At 38.5% G+C, this 18,391-nt stretch overlaps 1 protein-coding gene across 1 annotated transcript in view; it reads right to left on the bottom strand.

Moving 5' to 3' along the window:
- Window positions 1-18,391, bottom strand: part of PLCB4 (phospholipase C beta 4) — a 415,887-nt gene that overhangs the window by 77,078 nt on the left and 320,418 nt on the right. Inside the window, 10 exon segments of the mRNA XM_036826365.1 lie at window positions 407-457; window positions 460-490; window position 987; window positions 1,021-1,100; window positions 4,188-4,281; window positions 5,270-5,480; window positions 9,305-9,413; window positions 16,223-16,280; window positions 16,931-17,031; window positions 18,003-18,084. Coding sequence (XP_036682260.1) covers window positions 407-457; window positions 460-490; window position 987; window positions 1,021-1,100; window positions 4,188-4,281; window positions 5,270-5,480; window positions 9,305-9,413; window positions 16,223-16,280; window positions 16,931-17,031; window positions 18,003-18,084 — 818 coding nt within the window.

Genomic DNA, 18,391 nt, shown 5'->3' with positions numbered 1-18,391 from the left:
AAAACACCATGATCCGGCTGACCTTGAATCAATTTCAGAATCTCTGAGTGGGGCTGTGGCAGAGGTATGTTTCACAGTTCCCCCAGGTGATTCTAACCTGTCACTGAACTTGAGAATGATCACCAACTCTAGACTCCTGGCCAGTGCACACTTTGTGAAATTTTAGGACAGAGGTCTCAGAAGCCATAAAGACCCCATGATCTTCTGAACTAAACTGAGCCAGATGTTTACTTTGTGCCTCTCTCTACACACCCCTCTGAAGCACAATGGAAGCTTCCCATACCAGAAAATTGAAACACACATGAAGATCTTTAACATTAGTCCTCCAGAACTACTTGACCCTTCAGAAATGAATTTCAAAACAGATCCATTCATGTTAGAAATATGGTTTGCTAAAAATACATACTGAGATGTGATTCAAGTGCTTGTTTCAACAGGAGATCTCCAAATAGATCTCGCAATATTTGGACATCTTGTACTGTTGATATTGCTAGAGGGAAAGACGGACATTTGTAAATTCAAACATCCATTAAACTGTCAGAATAAGAATAAGAAACATCCATTCCTAGTGATTAAAAACTCCCACTCTGCAAAATGTTTGATTGTCCTCTTGATGCTAATGGGTTAACCAGTGTAGTTTAAAAAGAAGTCGATTCTGCCCCCAAACTAAGAGCTGGTAAGCAGAATAAAAAGTGTCTTTCAAGTTCATCAGGTCTGACTACAAACATACTGCCAAGTCTTCCAACTCAATGGAACTTTGAGCAAGGTGTCCTGCTCTCTGACCTTTTGTTTAGAGGAAGCATTTCTAAAACACATTAACATGACTTTTTTCTTTCTTTTTTGGAAGTGTTGAGAGGCAGTGGTTTGAGTTTCTTCTCTTTTTTTTCCCCCATAAGACTATGTGTACTTACCACTTCACAAAAGAAACTATTCGGTTATTCAAAAAGATGTAGAGCAGGGGTGGGGAGTGGGGATTAGGAAACAACACTTAGAGACTTGGAGTAGAATGAATCATTATACCTGCAGTGATTTTCAAAGGAGAGAATTACAGGATATTCAGATGTGACAAATGCAGTTTCCTTGATGGCTTGAATAACATCCTTTAAAGATAAAGAGTGTTAATGAGAGAGGAGAGAAAAAAAATTAAGGTACCTGAAACCAATTGGAGACTATTAATTTGAGCTTTTCAGAAAGTCAGTTCTGGCAATTAAGACCCGGAGAACCCATTTACTGCTACAGACTGAGTCCCCTGTGGTTAGACCCAGGCACAGTTCATGGTTAATGACACTTTTTTTCAAAGCTACTTTTACTTCTCCAAAATTAGGGTGCTAGTAACTGACAAGATATTTCACCTAAATGGCAGTGCAGTTCCTTGCTCTATAATCTGCCAAGATGGGTTCAGAGCTCACCTTTCTCACTGAGGAGCAGGTGAGCTTTCTGCACAGAGATTTTCACAGCGGACCCCTCTCCTTCCCCTCTCGCCTCGAGGAGAAATGTGTTGGTAAAAACCTCAGGACTGTTAGAAAGCTTTTATGACTTCCTCTGCCTTTTGGCACCAGAGTGGGCTACATTTCATTAATTCAATGAAGACTCCTGTGAATTGATGTGACATTGCAATATCCCTTGTTTTGTATCACCCTGGTAGTTAACCATGGGGCAAGTTCCCATCATTCTGTTAGTTGGGAAAAATATTTGACAATAGCTATCTAGGGAAGTCCATTGGAAAGAATAATGGCCTAGGCTAGACAATCTTGGAGTATTTTACTGAGCATTCTCATGGCTCAGGTGGTCCTTTAGCTATTCTTGCTTGAAGTTTCTTCTTAGGCGAAAATGCCTTCAGTCACTTCCCAAGTGACCTTGATTATCTACTTGAGTGACCTAGAATTACTCCTTTAGGAGAATCTTGGCTCTGCCATGGTTTCTTCTTTGCTCAGCTCCAAGCTGAGAGGGAAGAACCTCCTTTAGAGCTTAAGCTTCCCTATTAGGCTCCTTAATTCTATAAAAAAAGATGTCAACCCTTGCTGTCAGTTTGGTGGCTATGCAAACTCATGGCTTCCCACTTGAACATACTCTTGGTACTTCTCAGGAAATGTAACCTTGAATTCATCGATGTTCAAAACTCACCAACATCTTGGCTAAGAGAAGTGATATGTATGGAGGGTCACGGGACTAGGGTCTAGGTGTCTGTTTTTAAAAACACTCCTGGTGGGACTTCCCTGGTGGCACAGTGGTTAAGAATCTGCCTGCCAATGCAGGAGACACAGGTTCGATCCCTGGTCCGGGAAGATCCCACATGCCACGGAGCAGCTAAGCCTGTGCACCGCAACTACTGAGCCTGTGCTCTAGAGCCTGTGAGCCACAACTACTGAAGCCCACGTGCCTAGAGCCTGTGCTCCGCAACAAAAGAAACCACCGCAATGAGAAGCCTGTGCACCGCAACAAAGAGTAGCCCCCACTCACTGCAACTAGAGAAAGCCTGCACGTAGCAACGAAGACCCAACACAGCCAAAAATAAGTAAATAAAATAAATAAATCTATTAAAAAACAAAACAAAACTACCCCAGTGATTTTCCACATGTTGGCAGAGTTGAGAACCATTGATCCAGAGGCTGAAATAACTCTCCTGAGTTATACAAAACTGACAGAGGTTGACGTATTTGACATAGTGTCCAACCACAGAATTTCATTTTTTCACTTGTCTTTTGGCAGGACATCACTGGAGCATACTGAGGAACTTGCTAAGAAACCAACCTTCATATTGTACATAGAGATCACCAAAAGGCCATGACTGAAATCCAATTTATAAAAGTGTAGATTACATTCTGTGAGGATCTTGCGGGGGGCGACTTCTATCTGGTGTCAGTACTGGAATAACTGTGCTTCTCTGGACTAACTACTCTGTAGTATTTTACAAATCCTGTGAATTATCATGTTTCTCCTCCTTGCACTGAATTCAAAAAAGTTTGGAGCCCAATTTGTCGTATGGCTTGAAAGTTCATAGGATTTCTTGACAAGCATTCATAAAACTCTAATCTCACTATCTTACTTTCTTACCCATATAGGCACTATTTATAATCTATTTTATTTCCTGTATTCTATTTATCTTTTTATTCCACTTTGAAAGTCCTTCAGAAAAAAATGCAAAGTAAGTAAGCACAAAAATAGATAAGAAAATGAAAGACTGTTTTTAAAGTAAGTGGAACAAGGGAGGTTCTGCCAGAGAAATCTCATTATATGGCACCGTCACCATTTGAAAGCAGAAAAAGTAGCATGAAGGAAATATTAAGTGGAGAAAACATTTTTCTTGACTTTCTCTGAAAACTGGAAGAAAGGAATATAAAGGTAAGATGCTTGAGAAGATGAATAATTCGTTTTCTCTACTCCATCTCTCTGTTTCCACAACAGTTTGGAAAAGGCAATGGTGAGGTAATTTTAAAACTTACCTTGGAACCCTCCTACACTGTGGTTGGGAATGTAAATTGGTGCAGTCACTATGGAAAACAGTATGGAGGTTCCTTAAAAAGCTAAAAATAGAGCTACCATATTATCCAGCAATGCCACTCCTGGGTATATATCCGGAAAAAACTCCAATTCAAAAAGATACATGCACCCCAATGTTCATAGCAGCACTATTAACAATAACCAAGACATGGAAGCAACCTAAATGTCCATCGACAGAGAAATGGATAAAGAAGATGTGGTACATATATACACAATGGAATACTACTCAGCCATAAAAAAAGAATGAAATCACACCATTTACAGCAACATGGATGGACCTAGAGATTATCATACTGAGTGAAGTAGGTCAGAAAGAGCAAGACAAATACCATATGATATCACTTATATGTGGAATCTAAAATAGACACAAATGAACTAACTATGAAACAGTTTTTTCTATGTCTGTGAGTCTGTTTCTAACAGTTACCAAAGGGGAAAGGGGGTGGGGAGGGATAAATTAGGAGGTTGGAACTAGCAGATATAAACTACTATATATAAAATAAACAACAAGGTCCTACTGTATGGCACAGGGAACTATATTTAATATCCTATAATAAACCACAATGCAAAAGAATATGAAAAAGATATGTATATATATGTATAACTGAATCACTTGCTGTATAGCAGAAACTAATACAACATTGTAAATCAACTATACTTCAATGAAAAAAAAAGAAAACACTTACCTTAAAAAGGATATCTGTGCACATTGCTTTTCCATGAGTTATTATTGGTTCTTGGTCCTCACCTTTTCCATCCCAACAGTCAAGTTCAACACATCTAGGAACATTGTGATTTACCAATATTGAACCTTTACAATAAAATAGCGTGTGTACAAATGAAAAGACATCAGAATACGTTGTTTTCTATAGAAGTAGAAAATGGAATGAAGGAAGTAACACGATTATTTTTTGGAGAATGCAGGTTAAAATCGCACCAGGTTGGTGTCATCAAAAAGGGACTATTGGAGATTAAGAGAGACAAGAGATGTAACAAGCAGTGAGGTTCTGGATGAAATCCTAGTTGTGACAAAGCTGTAATAAAGGACAATTTGGGGACAACTGGGAAAATTTAGATATGGGCTGGGTTTTAGAGGATGTTAAATAATACTGTAAAAATTTTGTAGGTGTGATGATGTTACTTTGGCCATAAATTAAAATGTTCTCATTGTTTCAGTGACTCATATTTAAGTATTCAGAAACAGCTGTAGTGATGTAGTTAAAGTCTTTTAACGTATTTCCATACATACAGAAAATAGTGAGTTGAAAAAGTAAGTATTGGTCATTGACAATCAAGAAAACAATCATAATGTAACTACATTTCTTATTTTTCACTTTCAGCATTTTCACCATATTTTAAACCTCAAATATTTTCCAATTTCTGTAAAATTAAAGCCATTTAAAATAATCTTTATTGTCTGAGAATGAAATTTTAGAACTTTGAACATTAAGTAAAGCTAAATTTGCAAGTGCCTAGGACCAACAGGAAACTTAGCATGACTTCTTAAAATATGCCATTTTTTTGGTAATGTTGGGGGAATATTTTAAATTTACAGTAAAAAAACATCTTTTGACCCATAGGAGGACTCTAGACCTTTCTGGAACAGATACCAATTTTCCTTTCTCAAGGTTAAATGGCCATCGTAATCCATTAAAGAGAAAGACAAATGTCCTTTTCACTCTGAATGCTACTTCTATTTTTCAGAGAAAACTAAATTCAATTGAAGAGCATCAAATCCAAAGAAGAAACAGTGTATTGAGTTTCTGACCTGCAACCAGCCAGGAGGACCTGTCTGTACATTTCTACTGAAGACTTCCCACCAAACTGTCTGCCAGTGAGATAGGTGTTGTGGGAAGAGCTGATGAAGTAGTGAGCCAGAGGGTGGTCCATTTCTTGGTAAAGCTCTAGGCGATCTAGGAAGACTGGGGCATTTTCATCTGACATCAGGTATCTGCAAAACCCATCACTTGATATTTGGCCTGGGGGGAAAAGGAATATCATGGAGACTTATGGCTCTGAAGATACACATCTCATGTTTTATTCATGACGTTTGAGGCAACTTAAACAGGAGGAGTAAAAAATTCTTCATAGTCTCTTTCCCAAGAACCTTCCTCTTTCAGAAGTTGAACGAAGTACCCACATTGCATAAGTAATCTAATGCTTTCCACAAATAGGAGGCATCTGCTTTCACATCCATGATGGCAAAACACTCAGTTCCCTAAGTTCAAAAGTGCAGCACCAGGAGCCAGATTCGAGAAGGGATGAGTGGCCTCTCTGGATTCAAATAGTTCCATTTTCCTATTTTATCTAAAAAATAGGATATGGGACCAGTGAGATGAGTATTCAGTGGTCATTGAAACGTGATCCCAAGAGCCACCACTCATCTCAGTCACACCTTTGTGACATGGGACAGGGCCGGTGTCAATATTTCTGCATCTTCTCCTACCCTGTCAACCATCAACAGCTTCAGCTTCTTGCATTTACTTAAGCATTTCCAAGTTACAAGCTGGTTTCAAGCTTACAGAAAAGTACAGATAATAGCAGGATAAACAGCCATGGATCTACACCACAGCCTTGTTAGATCTTAACCTTTCCTATATTTGCTTTACATTTTTTTAAAGAAATGCATAACTACAGATGCCCAAGAAGCACCCTGTGTGCCCCACTTCAATTCCATTCAATTCCATCTTTTTATTCCTAGGTAGACAGCCAATAATCTAGTTTTTGTGTTTAACATTCCCAAAATGGTTCTGTAACTTTATATGCATTTATCCAAAAAATAGGTAGTTTTGACTATTTTAAAATTTATATAAAAGTTACCCCATTATTTGCATTTGCAGCTTGCCATTTTTCCTGTTTTTTTGTGACCTATCTAGTTAATATAAGTAGCTCTTGTTCATTTATTTTTCACTGAGTAATGTATAGTAGAAGTATGCAGTGTGTAGAGTGTAAAGTAGTCCATATGTGAATATACCACAATTCATTATCCATCATTCTGTTGATGGATATTTAGGTCATTTCTACTTATAACTAAACGAACTGCAGTAAAAATTTGTGTGCCTATCTCCTTGGACACACACATTTATACTTTCCCAGGCACTGTGATAGATGCAGGATAGAAGAAACAGACAAGCCCTGCCTTCATGAAACTCATATATTATGGGTGAGAGAACAAATAAATTAACAAATAAATATAATGTTATGAAAATGCTAGAAGGAAATAGAAAGCAGGGTATCAAAGTGATCAAGAATGACCAGGATGTTGTGTTTGCTACATGGCCAGCAAAAGCCCTTCTGACGAGGTCACATTCACGCATGGGGAGCAAGCCCCATGCACCCCTGGGGCTGCCCCATCCTAGACAGAAAGATCAGCAAGTGCAGAGACCATGTGATGGAGGGGAAAGTAGCTAGAAATGAGGAATCCAAAGGCTACATCGGTTGGACTTTAGTCTTCATTAAGTACTTTGGATCTTATTCTAAGTGTGCTGGGAAGTCTTTGGAGCATTTTGAAGAGTGGAAGAACATGATTAGATTTGATTTTAAAAGGTTTACTCTGGCTGCTGTGTGGTACATAAATCGTAGGGCATTGAGGAAAGAAGAAGACTAGTTAGAAGTCAGCTGGCCTCATCTAGGGAGAGATGATGTAGGATCCGATAGTCCAGTAAGTGTGGAGACGGTGAGAAGTGATTTATTTTCAGGATAGATCTTGCAGGTTTTGTTGACGGATCAGAGGTGATGTGAAAGAATAAACAAGTCAAGGATGACTCCAAGAGTTTTGGCATGAAAAGCTGGGTGAGTCATGGTACCATTTTCTAGGCTGGGAAAGGGACAGGTCTGTGGATGGGGACAATCAAAGCATATTGTATATATATATATATATATTTGAAATGCCCACTCAGCATCCAAATGGAGAGGTCTACTATACAGGTCTGTAGTTTAAGAGACAGATTAGGAGTGGAGAGTTTAATCTGAAAGTCATGTGTGTATAGAAGAAACTTAAAGCCATTGGCTTGGATGAGCTCATTCAAGGAGTGAGGATAGAAGGAACAGAGATCTGAGGACTGAGCAGGGCCACTCTGACACCAGACTCGCGAAAGACACGGGACATTCTCTAGGGTACGTACTTGGAAGTGAAGAGGCTGGGCTGTAGGAGAGGCATATTTTCCACTTTATTATTGACAAAATATTCATCAAGGTGGTTGTTTGTACCCATTTACACACTCAGCATAGTTGATAAGAATGTCTTTGGCACCACATTCTCACCCATACTTGATAATGACAGACTATAACATTTCTGTCATATGTGAAATGGTGAAGCTATGCTTTTTAGATTGTCAGTGGTAATTTCATAGACTTTTAGGACCTGGGAGGACCTTATACAGAATAAAACACACCTCTATCATAACATTTATCAACCACCAAGGCACTACTGAGTCATAGGTCTTTCTCCTTCAGTAGATCACAACCGCCTTATTTCATTTTGAATACCCAGCACCTAGCACAGTGCTTGGCTGTGCCTATAAGGATTGAAAGCAGGGGACAGAAATACTAATTGAATGACTGCATGAACCCCACCATCTTACAAGCAGGGAAACTGAGGCCTACGAATACAGTTCCTTGCTCAAGGTCACACAGCAACAGGGGATGCAACAAAAATCACATCACCTCCCACCACTGCAAAGTACTAGATTTTCTGCCAAGCCACTCCTCCCTTCACTTAAATCACATGCCATGTGGACTTAATTATGATACTCAGGATATTGATAAAGAGATAAGTGATGAAGCAGTCTTGCTGAAAATAGATATTTGAGACCCTGCAGAAAAGTGTAAATGTATGACTATAACGAAGGGAAAACTCTGTTGGGCTTGGAAAAATATCAGGGGTAAGGCCACATGGTATGGTGGGCCAGGCATGTGTATAAACAGGTTCTATGTGGGTCCAGAGAACGTACAAATCTTTCAGCCACACTCACTGAGATACAAAAAAAAAAAAAAAGAACCTCTATTCTAAAGAGAAAGCCATGATACTCATGGGCAGATGGGACAGAAAGAACTTAACCTAGCTCTCCCTTCACTCTCCACTGAGACATAAGGCCAGAGGCTCCAGGTCAGTTATCTCCTGGCACTCCCTGGAGATACTATATTAGCATCATCACTCCCATCCTTTGCAGGTGTTTCTCATGGCTATAGAACGAATCAAATTTCCTCTCCATACCTTTCCTTTGTTAAATGTTGGAATGAACAACACATTGTTTCCAAAGTTTCACTGAAAGAGGCAAATGCTCAGAAACCCCAACAATTTGCTAAATTGATTCCTATTTAATTTCATGTCAATTGCATTTATCTTCCATACCAGAGGTCAAATGATGAGTAAAAAGGCTGCTTAAACCGTGTATTAAATTTAGTTAGCTTGCAAAACTAAAGGAAGAAGAAGAAGGTGTCAATTTTTGTAGCAAATGCCATTGTTTTCATAGATGGCAAACAGAGACTATAATTGGCATTTTTACATTTTAAGCACTATGCAATGCTAAAGATAAGAAAGTACATGGGGAAAATATCACTATAGTTTAATAATAAATTTATCATTACACTTCAGGCAGCACGAACAAATTTTGGTGTAAGGTAAAATTTATACTTAGAGCAAGGAAAAAAAAAAAAATCAGTCAGTTATCAATCCTTGCCTCTAGATAGCTCCAAAGCATTTAAAGATACCTTTAACTAAAAATTCAAGGACTTTAAAAGTTGTATATGTCCTTGATTTTTTTAAACAAAGAAAAATTCTCTCTTTTTTCCCTTTTCTTACCTTTTTTCTTCAAGTCTTCATCAGGCTCATACATCTCAATGATCTGCATTGCCCTTTTAGCATCATAAAATGGGAATAAAATTTCATTCAATCGAGGGTCTCGTTGATGCTATGATGAGAAAATAACTCCATTTAGGCTGACATTCACCCTTGGGCAAGTACACATCACTAAAGTATGTAATTTCTAATATAAGATATATCTAGAATATCATGTTTACAGTTACAAAGAGAAGATTTCACTTTTTTCCTGTCTTTCTTCCTAAAATAGACTTCAGAAACGTCCAAATTTGGTAGTAGTTTGTTGGTTCCCCTCACTGAACTGAAGAGGGAGAAAACAGAAGATACTTTCTTTCTTCAAAAGTTGACGGACAGAGAAAACGGTATGGCATTGCCATACCACAGGCAAGACATTTGGCATAAGTGCTTATAAAAAGTGAGATCAAAAATCTTTAAAAAAAAAAAAAGGATAAACAAAAGCAAAAATCCAAAAAAACCCCAAATATATAACATACCCATTTAAATGCCAAACCAAAAACAACAATAACAAAAAACCCCCTCCAAAACCTGAAGTTAGACAGGCAATATCACTTTATTTTCATTATGTCTTTCTACATGAATAAAAGATTTCTTGGGAACTGCAAACTTCATTCTCTTGAATCAATATTTATCAAAATGAACCCATTGTAATAGTTGAAAATTAATCAGCACAAGGATATTTACAAGCTCTAAACAATATGAAAATTTGTGTTTAAATATCAGTAGTTCAGAAATTCTATTTCACTATGAAATCTAACTTGGTTTGCCCCGAGGAAATTCTCTGGGCAAAAGTACATAAATAATTTGGAGGTTGGTGATGTCATTCTTTCAAATCAGCTCCTATAGGCTCCTGGTGTTATGTTATATGAGGCACCAGGAGCAAAGCTATTTCTGCAGTTCTGTCATCCTAACTTACAGGCAGTGATGAAAAAAGTCCAACTTACTAACTGACTCAGCTACAATCGTGTGTATGTGTGTCTATCTGACTATCTTTTCTGTACCTAGAGGTAGTGGGGCCGTTAAACTTCCTTATTGTTCGTGGTAGATTAGAGGACCAACACTGCATCCCTGGTCATCCATCAATAAATAAATAAGGAAACTTCAATGGAATAATGGCATATAAGCAGATGTGAGCAAAACTTGGTCAGTATGTAGGACACCGGCAACAACTCTTTACCCAAATATATGCACAGACTTTGAAAAGCACTATTGAAAAAGTATTGAAGAAACAATTGTTAAAAGTTCATATGGATCTCCCTTCCCCATTTGTTTTGAAATGATCATTTGAAGAGTGGGGCACACAGAATGAATGCCTTTGGCCAACAGAACACTTGATGTAATTTCCTCAAGCACTTGTGGCCTAGCCTGCTCTGATCCTCCCACCTCCCCACCGAGTTAAGAGTGTTAACTCCTAAGGAATCAATATCTCTTTGTCAATTTATCCCAATGAAGCATGCTTCTGTTGGAATCTAAGAAATTACGGCTCACAACAGCTCACATCCATGCATGTGCTAGAGCAGAAACTGTTATATGAGCAACAGGCCTCGAGACCACAAAGAAGAAAAGTCCTGGGGTATGCAGAGAGATGGTGCAGTGGACCACAGAACGCCAAGCAGGTGAAGGCATGCTACAAGACATCTTGTTTAGGAAATGGATGCTGTCATGCAACTCCAGAGCCCCTACCCAAGGGAATGACAAGCAGAGCTCTCTGGTGAGAAAGCATTGTTTTCAAAACAAACAAACAAACAAACAGTACATTTTCTAGGCACTTTCCTTTTCAGTCTCTGAAAATAATACCATGGAAGAAGATGGATGTGGCAGGAAAAGGGCCTTTTGAGACCCCACTGCAGTTATGTTCATGGTTGGCCACTATACTAATAAGGTTTTCTGTCTTATTATAATTAAGTCTTTTAATCTAAAGATATGCTTTTGGTAAGTGTTCTGGACTCATGGAGATCATGGGGCAAATCCATATGAATTTAAAAGTGAGAGAAAGAAGAGACTCAGCTAAAGAAGAAAGAGGCAAAGTTGGGAAAGGAAGAGAGGGAATCCAGGTATTCTTAGGTGCTTTTTATGTACAGAGGTATGTGGGTTCTAACCCGGTGCCCCCTGTAGTGTGACCTGTGGATGGCAGCAGTGACATCACCCTCACCTGGGAGCTTGTTAGAAATGCACATTCTTGGGCCCCACTCCAAATTTACGAAACCTGACTCTCTGGGGTGGAACCCATGAATCTGTATTTTCACAAGCTTCTCAGGTGATTCTGATGTGCTCAAATTTAAGAAGCACTACTCTAATATGTAAAGGTTTGCATTTCAATATATTTGCATATCCGTAGAAAAAAAAAAGTACCTAAGTTCTGCAAAGGATAGAAGAATGCTAAATGTTTGAGATGTCCTCCCAATTAACCCCCATCAAAATTTATCAGAGGGCATGATATTCACTAGAAGAACATCCCCCTATCAGAAGCAATAGCCAGGAAAACCGAGTACTTAAAATGGATGTATCATAATCCCCTATTCTACTTTTGCAGCAAATAAGCATTAAGAGAAGACAATATGAAATTTCACTTGTCTTCACATCTGCTCCACCAGATAACTTAACCTTTTACTTTCCTGAAAATGTCCACGTTTCAAAAAGGAAGCACAGTGTAATCTGGATAACCCAAAGGCAAGGAAAAAATGGTAAAACTTGTATTGAGTCACAAAAATATAATTTTATATGAGAAAACAAAGAGGAGAAAGATCATTTCCACGTAATCTCAGAGTAATAAGGTTGCAGAAGATTTCCACATGGACATAAGGACAGTGGGGCAAGTGCTTCACAGCTCTGAGGGAGAGACCTGGGTTTTCAGTTGGGATTTGGGGTAGCAATGTACAGAGGGCATCCACCCCGTGATGGCCAGGGCTTTGTAAAATACGATACTGAACAGCTTCCGAAAATAGTTCACAGAACTGTGCCCAAGTGAACAAGAAGATAATGAACACGCCTCCTTTATTATGTCCTTACTTTTATTGAGAAAAGACTTCAACTGGCTTCAATCCAAGCAGCACTGGGAGAGAGATGTTGACATAAATAATATTCAAAAGAGATACAAAAAGATAAGGGAATAATTGGTAAGGTTTATAGCACCAAATACTTCCGCTTCCGTCTCTCTTTGCTCATGCATTAAAGAATAAAGATATTGTAAATGGAAAGCAATCTTGAGCCCTTTATTACATTCTTTCAACTGCAAAATAAAAAATAAAATAACAAATCAGGTTTAGCTCTAACGTGATCCTATGATATATGTGAGGCGGGGGAAAGATTACCAGCAACAAGAAAATAAAGCTAATTCTTGATTGTTGTGGTTATCTAAAATATCTTCCTCTCTTTCTTAATTTGACCTCTTTCTCCAGCTCTTCATGCATCTCTCAATTCTGCCAGCCCTCAGTTGCTGTCATCTTTGTAAGAAGTCATATGGAGAGTGAAGGCAAAACTAAAATCAATTTAGCTTCTCATTAGGAACAGGGAAAGAGAGGTGAAACTAACTGAAGCCAAGAAGCTTTAATTAGCCCTGATACATAGAGAACTGAGTTGGTGGCAGTTTCCAACCATGTGCCAGCTCATAGTGACGGCCCCCACCAGCTCTCCTGGACTCCAGTTTGCTATTTCCATAATATAGGCAAAGAAAGTTTCCCTCAGCCCACTGGATGGGACCAAGAGACATAGCTGTGGCAAAATTTTAGATCCGAGTGGAGGATTTCCATGACTAAGTTCATTATGGAGAATAATAGGTTTATGCTGCTCTCACATTCTTTCCATTCACACTAAGCATTCCAAGGAGGAATCCAGCACTTCACAAACTCTAATGTGCAGACAAATCACCTGGAGATAATGTTAAATGCAGATTCCAACTCAGCAGGTCTGGGTGGGACCTGAGATTCTGCATTTCTAACAAGCTCCCTGGTGATGCCGATGCTGCTGGTCCCCAGATCACACTCTGGGGAGCAATGAACACGGATGTACGGAGAAGCAAATGAGCAGATCTAAAGCTACTAGTGAAAAGCTAGTAAGTGGTGACGGCATGGGTAGAGAGCAGGTGGTACAAACCCCCACACGGCGACCAAGGCAGTAAATGATAGTCTCTCCTCACCTTCCAAATTCCTGGAGATACACATTAGTACACTGAACAGAAAATTTCATATAAGGAATAAAGGGATTTACAAGCTGGAGGGTGGTGGGTGGCAGCATGGCTTTTGCTAATATAAATGGCATTTTTTTCCTGTTACCTATTCTAATTGGTTAATGCTAGTGTACGTGTGTGTATTGACTTTTCTTTGTTGATCACTTATTTGGTTACCTTGTTGAACTCTCTATCTGTTCAAAGAGTTTTTCAGTTGATAGTTTTTGATATTCAGGTTACATAATCATCATCTGCAAATAATGAATAGGGCCTTGTCCTTTTGTGTTCCTGGGATTCATTTATTTTTTCTTGTCTAATTGCATGATCCAGGTCTTCTAATATAATGTTGAATTCCAGCTTGTTGAGACTATATGGCTAAGGCATTTTGAAAATGTTTAGGTCTAAGCTTTTCAAGTCAGAGACCCTTACATTCCAATGCCTGCTCCCTTCCTGAGTGAACTCTGTCTCCTTTCATTATGGGTTTTGACGGTGCTCTGCCCAAGGGGTGCTTTCGACTTTGGAGCAATGAGAGGGACAATGGTAGGACTCAAAGAGAGGGTGCAAGGCGCTGGCAGAACGTTCTCTAAGTTTGACAGCCTTCTTCAAGGAGACATTCAGATATCTGTCTAGTTCTTCCAGCTGAGTTCACTAGGACAGAAAAGGAAGAGATTCAGGGCAGACACTGTGATTAAAAATAAAGGCTGTACACTTTCCTGGACTGTCTTGTAGTTTCTGTGACCTAAAGAAATCTAGAATCACACTGATTCCATGAGTCCCACCCCCCCAAATTAAAGGTGCCACCTTACTGTTAATGAGAAGCCAAACAGAAGGAAACATAAGTAAATGAACACTACTGGCCAGTGTAATAGTGATAGATAAAAGCTTACCAAAGAGTAAGTATTTTGAGAAAGAATTTGGATGTCAGAGCCAGAAAGTATGGGTGATCATACCTTTTAAAAATTAAATTTTTTGTCATAAGACTCATAAGAATGACAAGAGTAGTTATCGGGTAGGTCTACAGAAACCACCCAAAAAAGAAAAGGCATGAGATAAGCACCCATGAATGCAGCACCTATTCTGAGGACTTCAGAACTGTTTCCTCATTTGAACAGTACAATGCATATTAAGTCTCTGTCATGTTTAATAGATGGCTGGGTACCAGCTTCATCCCAGAGCGCCCAAGAGGCCTTTTTCTAGGCAAACTGATGAGGTGGTACATCTTCTCTCCACTAAAGCACCTTCCCTCTTTAGTAGAAAGCAAGATTTTTGCCCGTCTCACCAAAACATAAGGTGACCAATGACCCAAAGTACATGAAGAAGCTGAGGGAGATAACACAATACATTTTTTAAAAGAAGCAGAAGATGGGGAAAGGGTTAAGGAGGCAAAGCAAGGCAACTTAACTTCCAAGCAACGGTGGCGTAAGAATGTGGATAATATCTGGGTAAAGATTATGAACATAGTATTCGCATGATCAAAAACTAGTGGAGTGAAAAACTTGAAATGTTTTCAAGTAAAATAAATATTGCAATGTACTGAAAGGATTATTTAAAAGTGGAGGCATCTGCACTGCTATATGGGGGAACTTTTCTCTCCTGCATCGGTGCTTCTAGGCTCTGGTTACCATAGCTTCTCAAGTGCAACCCTACAAATTGGGAGCTACTGAGCCCTGACAGGGAAAGAAAAGAGAAGCCCTTTGGCAAAGATGTGATCTGTGTCTGCAAACTGGCAAATCACAGTCTACCTGTGGTCTTTTCTTGAGGCAATACCTCATATCTGGCATGATACTGCCTTTCCTAAAGTTTTCTCTTTATAAGGTATAATGGCTAACATCAATTGTTTTGAAACAAAAATATACTGTCCATTCCTCACTTAAAGTCTTCTTATTATTAATGTGTTAGACAAAAAGTGAGTTTCCCTTTTTGGATTAACAAGAGCTTCAATGGGTTTCACTGAAGAGAAAACACTTTTTTGAACGTGTAGAGGAAAAAAGAAGTTAATTTTAGTTGTAATAAAAATTGCAACCTTTACGTGTTCTGAAATATCTTTCTCTTGGGCTTAAGCAAATTTTGTCAATCAGTTTTGGTTGTTAAGTGAATCACGTTCTAAAATTAGCTCTGAGCTTGTTATAAAAATAAAAAGGAAAAATTTAACCTGCCGTCTCATTGGCCTAATATGCACTATATTTTCACCCAGGAAGTCCATGTTGTGCTTGTTGTCTAAATATTCTATTCGAACCTACATATTTTTCTTACATGCAATCCATTAAAAGACAAAAATAAAGCTTTTCTAGTCCATGCAAAGGTATGAGGAAAAGTTAGCAATGGAGAATCCAACTATAGTGTGGTAAACTCAATCCATTCTCTTTCTATTTCTTATAAGTAAATAGAAAAAAATAAGTACCTTAAATATCACCTTGCAAAAACATAGACACATTTAATTAAATAAATATATTATCAAATTCACACGCACACACAGAACCGGAGCTACACATCACAGCAAGAAACCAGCAAAAAAGCAGTGTGCAAAGCCAATGAAGAAGTGCATGGACACACGAAGGCAGCAGCTGATTTTTGCACCTGGAAAAGCCATCATGGAAAGATCAGCAGGTCAGAAGCAAAGCGAATGAAGGTGTAGGATGCAGGCATGCAATGAGGATGCTGGAGGAGGGCAAGCCACTGCACACAGACTGATGGAGTTAATGTATGAAAAAGCTTACTTCATTTAGAAAGCTCACTAATTGGTCTACCGTTAAATAATCAGTTTTGTCTCCATTGCTGAAAAGAAATTTATTAGAAAAAGTAAGTTTTGGTATATGATGCTACAGGAGGTACGATTTACATGTTGACATTTGTTGATGATAATTCTACACTTATTTTCTAACCCTGAAGTAGTGGTGAACTCTTAAAATGGCCAGAGACTGTTTGTGAGGGGGAAAAGAAAATAACCCAACAACAACAACAAAGGAAAGAAATCATTCCCACTAGCTTACAGAAAATGTCTGCAATCCCTCTTTTGCATTATCCACAGGCATTATTATAAAAACAACATGTAAGTCATCCATTTGAAATAATTGGAATGAATGGACTTTTCAACAACATAATAACATTCCAAATCGAATCTTGTTAGTTCACATAACGGGTTAATACCTAAAGGAGCAAGTTAACATTGTAGGTAGTTAGTAAAGCCAATGCAGGGAGGGGAGGGGGGGAAGTTCCAGGTGTTACAACTAACTTACGTAAAAGTTTCTCAAAAAATCAGAGCGAACTTTTACACCAAATAAACTAAGGGGTGAAAATGTAACCCTGGCTAGATATTCCTAGATACTATCAACATACTATTTGAAAATATTAGGACAAAAATGTTTTTAAAATCTAAAAATACAAGGATAACATTGATGTGACACTTTCTCATAAATGGAACTTACATTTTTTTAAAAAGATCCTCTATATCTGTCCGAGGACAAATCTTTTGTGTCAGTTCATAGAACTTTTCATAAGTAAATGCTGCAGGTTCAATTTCATCATTCTGGAAAGAATAGAAGCGTGTCATAAATCAGGGCACATTTTTCTCTCCTTGGAGGATCTACAGAATCTACAGGTTCATAAAGCAAAGTGATGACACTTGGAACTCCAGAGCCTTCATCTCTGATTCTTGCTGATAGGAGCCAGGAGGTCCAGCCGTTGGCCAGGCCTCTAGAAGGTGGCATGTGTAAATGAGCATTTCTAGTTACCATGCATCCATGGTTTGCATGTTCAAACACTGGCCACAGCTGGGCTTGCTCTGGGAGACACTCCACAGAACAAATACAAAGAAACATTTTTTCCTTCTCTCCTTGAAGGAGAAAAGCAAGTGCCTGCCTAAAGGATGCTGACTAAACCAAGCCCAATGTTTTCTTATGCTTATTTTGTGAATTTTCACAAGACCACGTGAAGGGGATCCTATAAGAGTTTACTTTTCATACTGAACTTCATATTTCAAATCGGATTTGTTAAGGCAGCAACAGGCTTAAATCTTTCTTGCAGTTAACACGTTAATTGCAATTATTTTAAATCCAAAGGGCCACAAACACAAATGGTATGTTTGGGGAGAGGTGCTTCATAAAATATCGCACAGCCATCCTGAAGAACTGAATTTATGAGCCATTTTTCATGCTGACATTGTACATGGTCCAGGCAATGTTGATGGGTTTCTGTAAAATAAGCTTTCCATAAGCTGTGTGAAAGAGCAGGCTGGCTGTCATTTCCTTTTCTTAATAAAGTTGACAACAACATTTGGAAGTACACTATTTGAATACTAAAACATTTAGGTTAAAATGCCCAGAAAACAAAAGGAAGGAAGGACAGAAGGAAAGAGAATAAAGGAAAAATTGACTGTACTATGTGTGACTGAATCTAATTCTGAATCTAATTGAATCAGTTTAATACAATCTTGTTTATTACATGAAAACATAAATACACAAAGTGGTTTTAGAAACACATTATTAGATTAATGAATACCTTTCCACTGGGAAGACCTAGCTCCTTGAGTGCTTGAAAGATAACCTTTTCTGTTTTCCCCGATGCAAAGGTTCTGGTAATACTAGGGCAGAAAGAAAAAGAAATAAAGTTACTATTAATTCTGTTTCCTCTGATGCAAAGATCCCATTAAAACTAGGAATGGTGGGATAGGGGAGAAGAAAAAGGCAAATAAAATTACTTTTCATTTTTAGGTATTTTTCACTTCCCAAACTAGCTCCTGCAATGTCCCTCTGGTTATCAGAGCTGGTTGTGCCAGTGTGGTGACTTGATTCTAAGACAGGCGGTCTCTCTGGCTACTTGTGAATGTAAGATGCACCAGGGATACAGACCATTGGACAATCACAATAATAAATTTCGATCCTATCAAA

This window comes from Balaenoptera musculus, chromosome 15 (genome assembly GCF_009873245.2).
Source record: "Balaenoptera musculus isolate JJ_BM4_2016_0621 chromosome 15, mBalMus1.pri.v3, whole genome shotgun sequence".
Taxonomy (NCBI): domain Eukaryota; kingdom Metazoa; phylum Chordata; class Mammalia; order Artiodactyla; family Balaenopteridae; genus Balaenoptera; species Balaenoptera musculus.
This window is presented reverse-complemented; position numbering and strand designations above follow the sequence as displayed.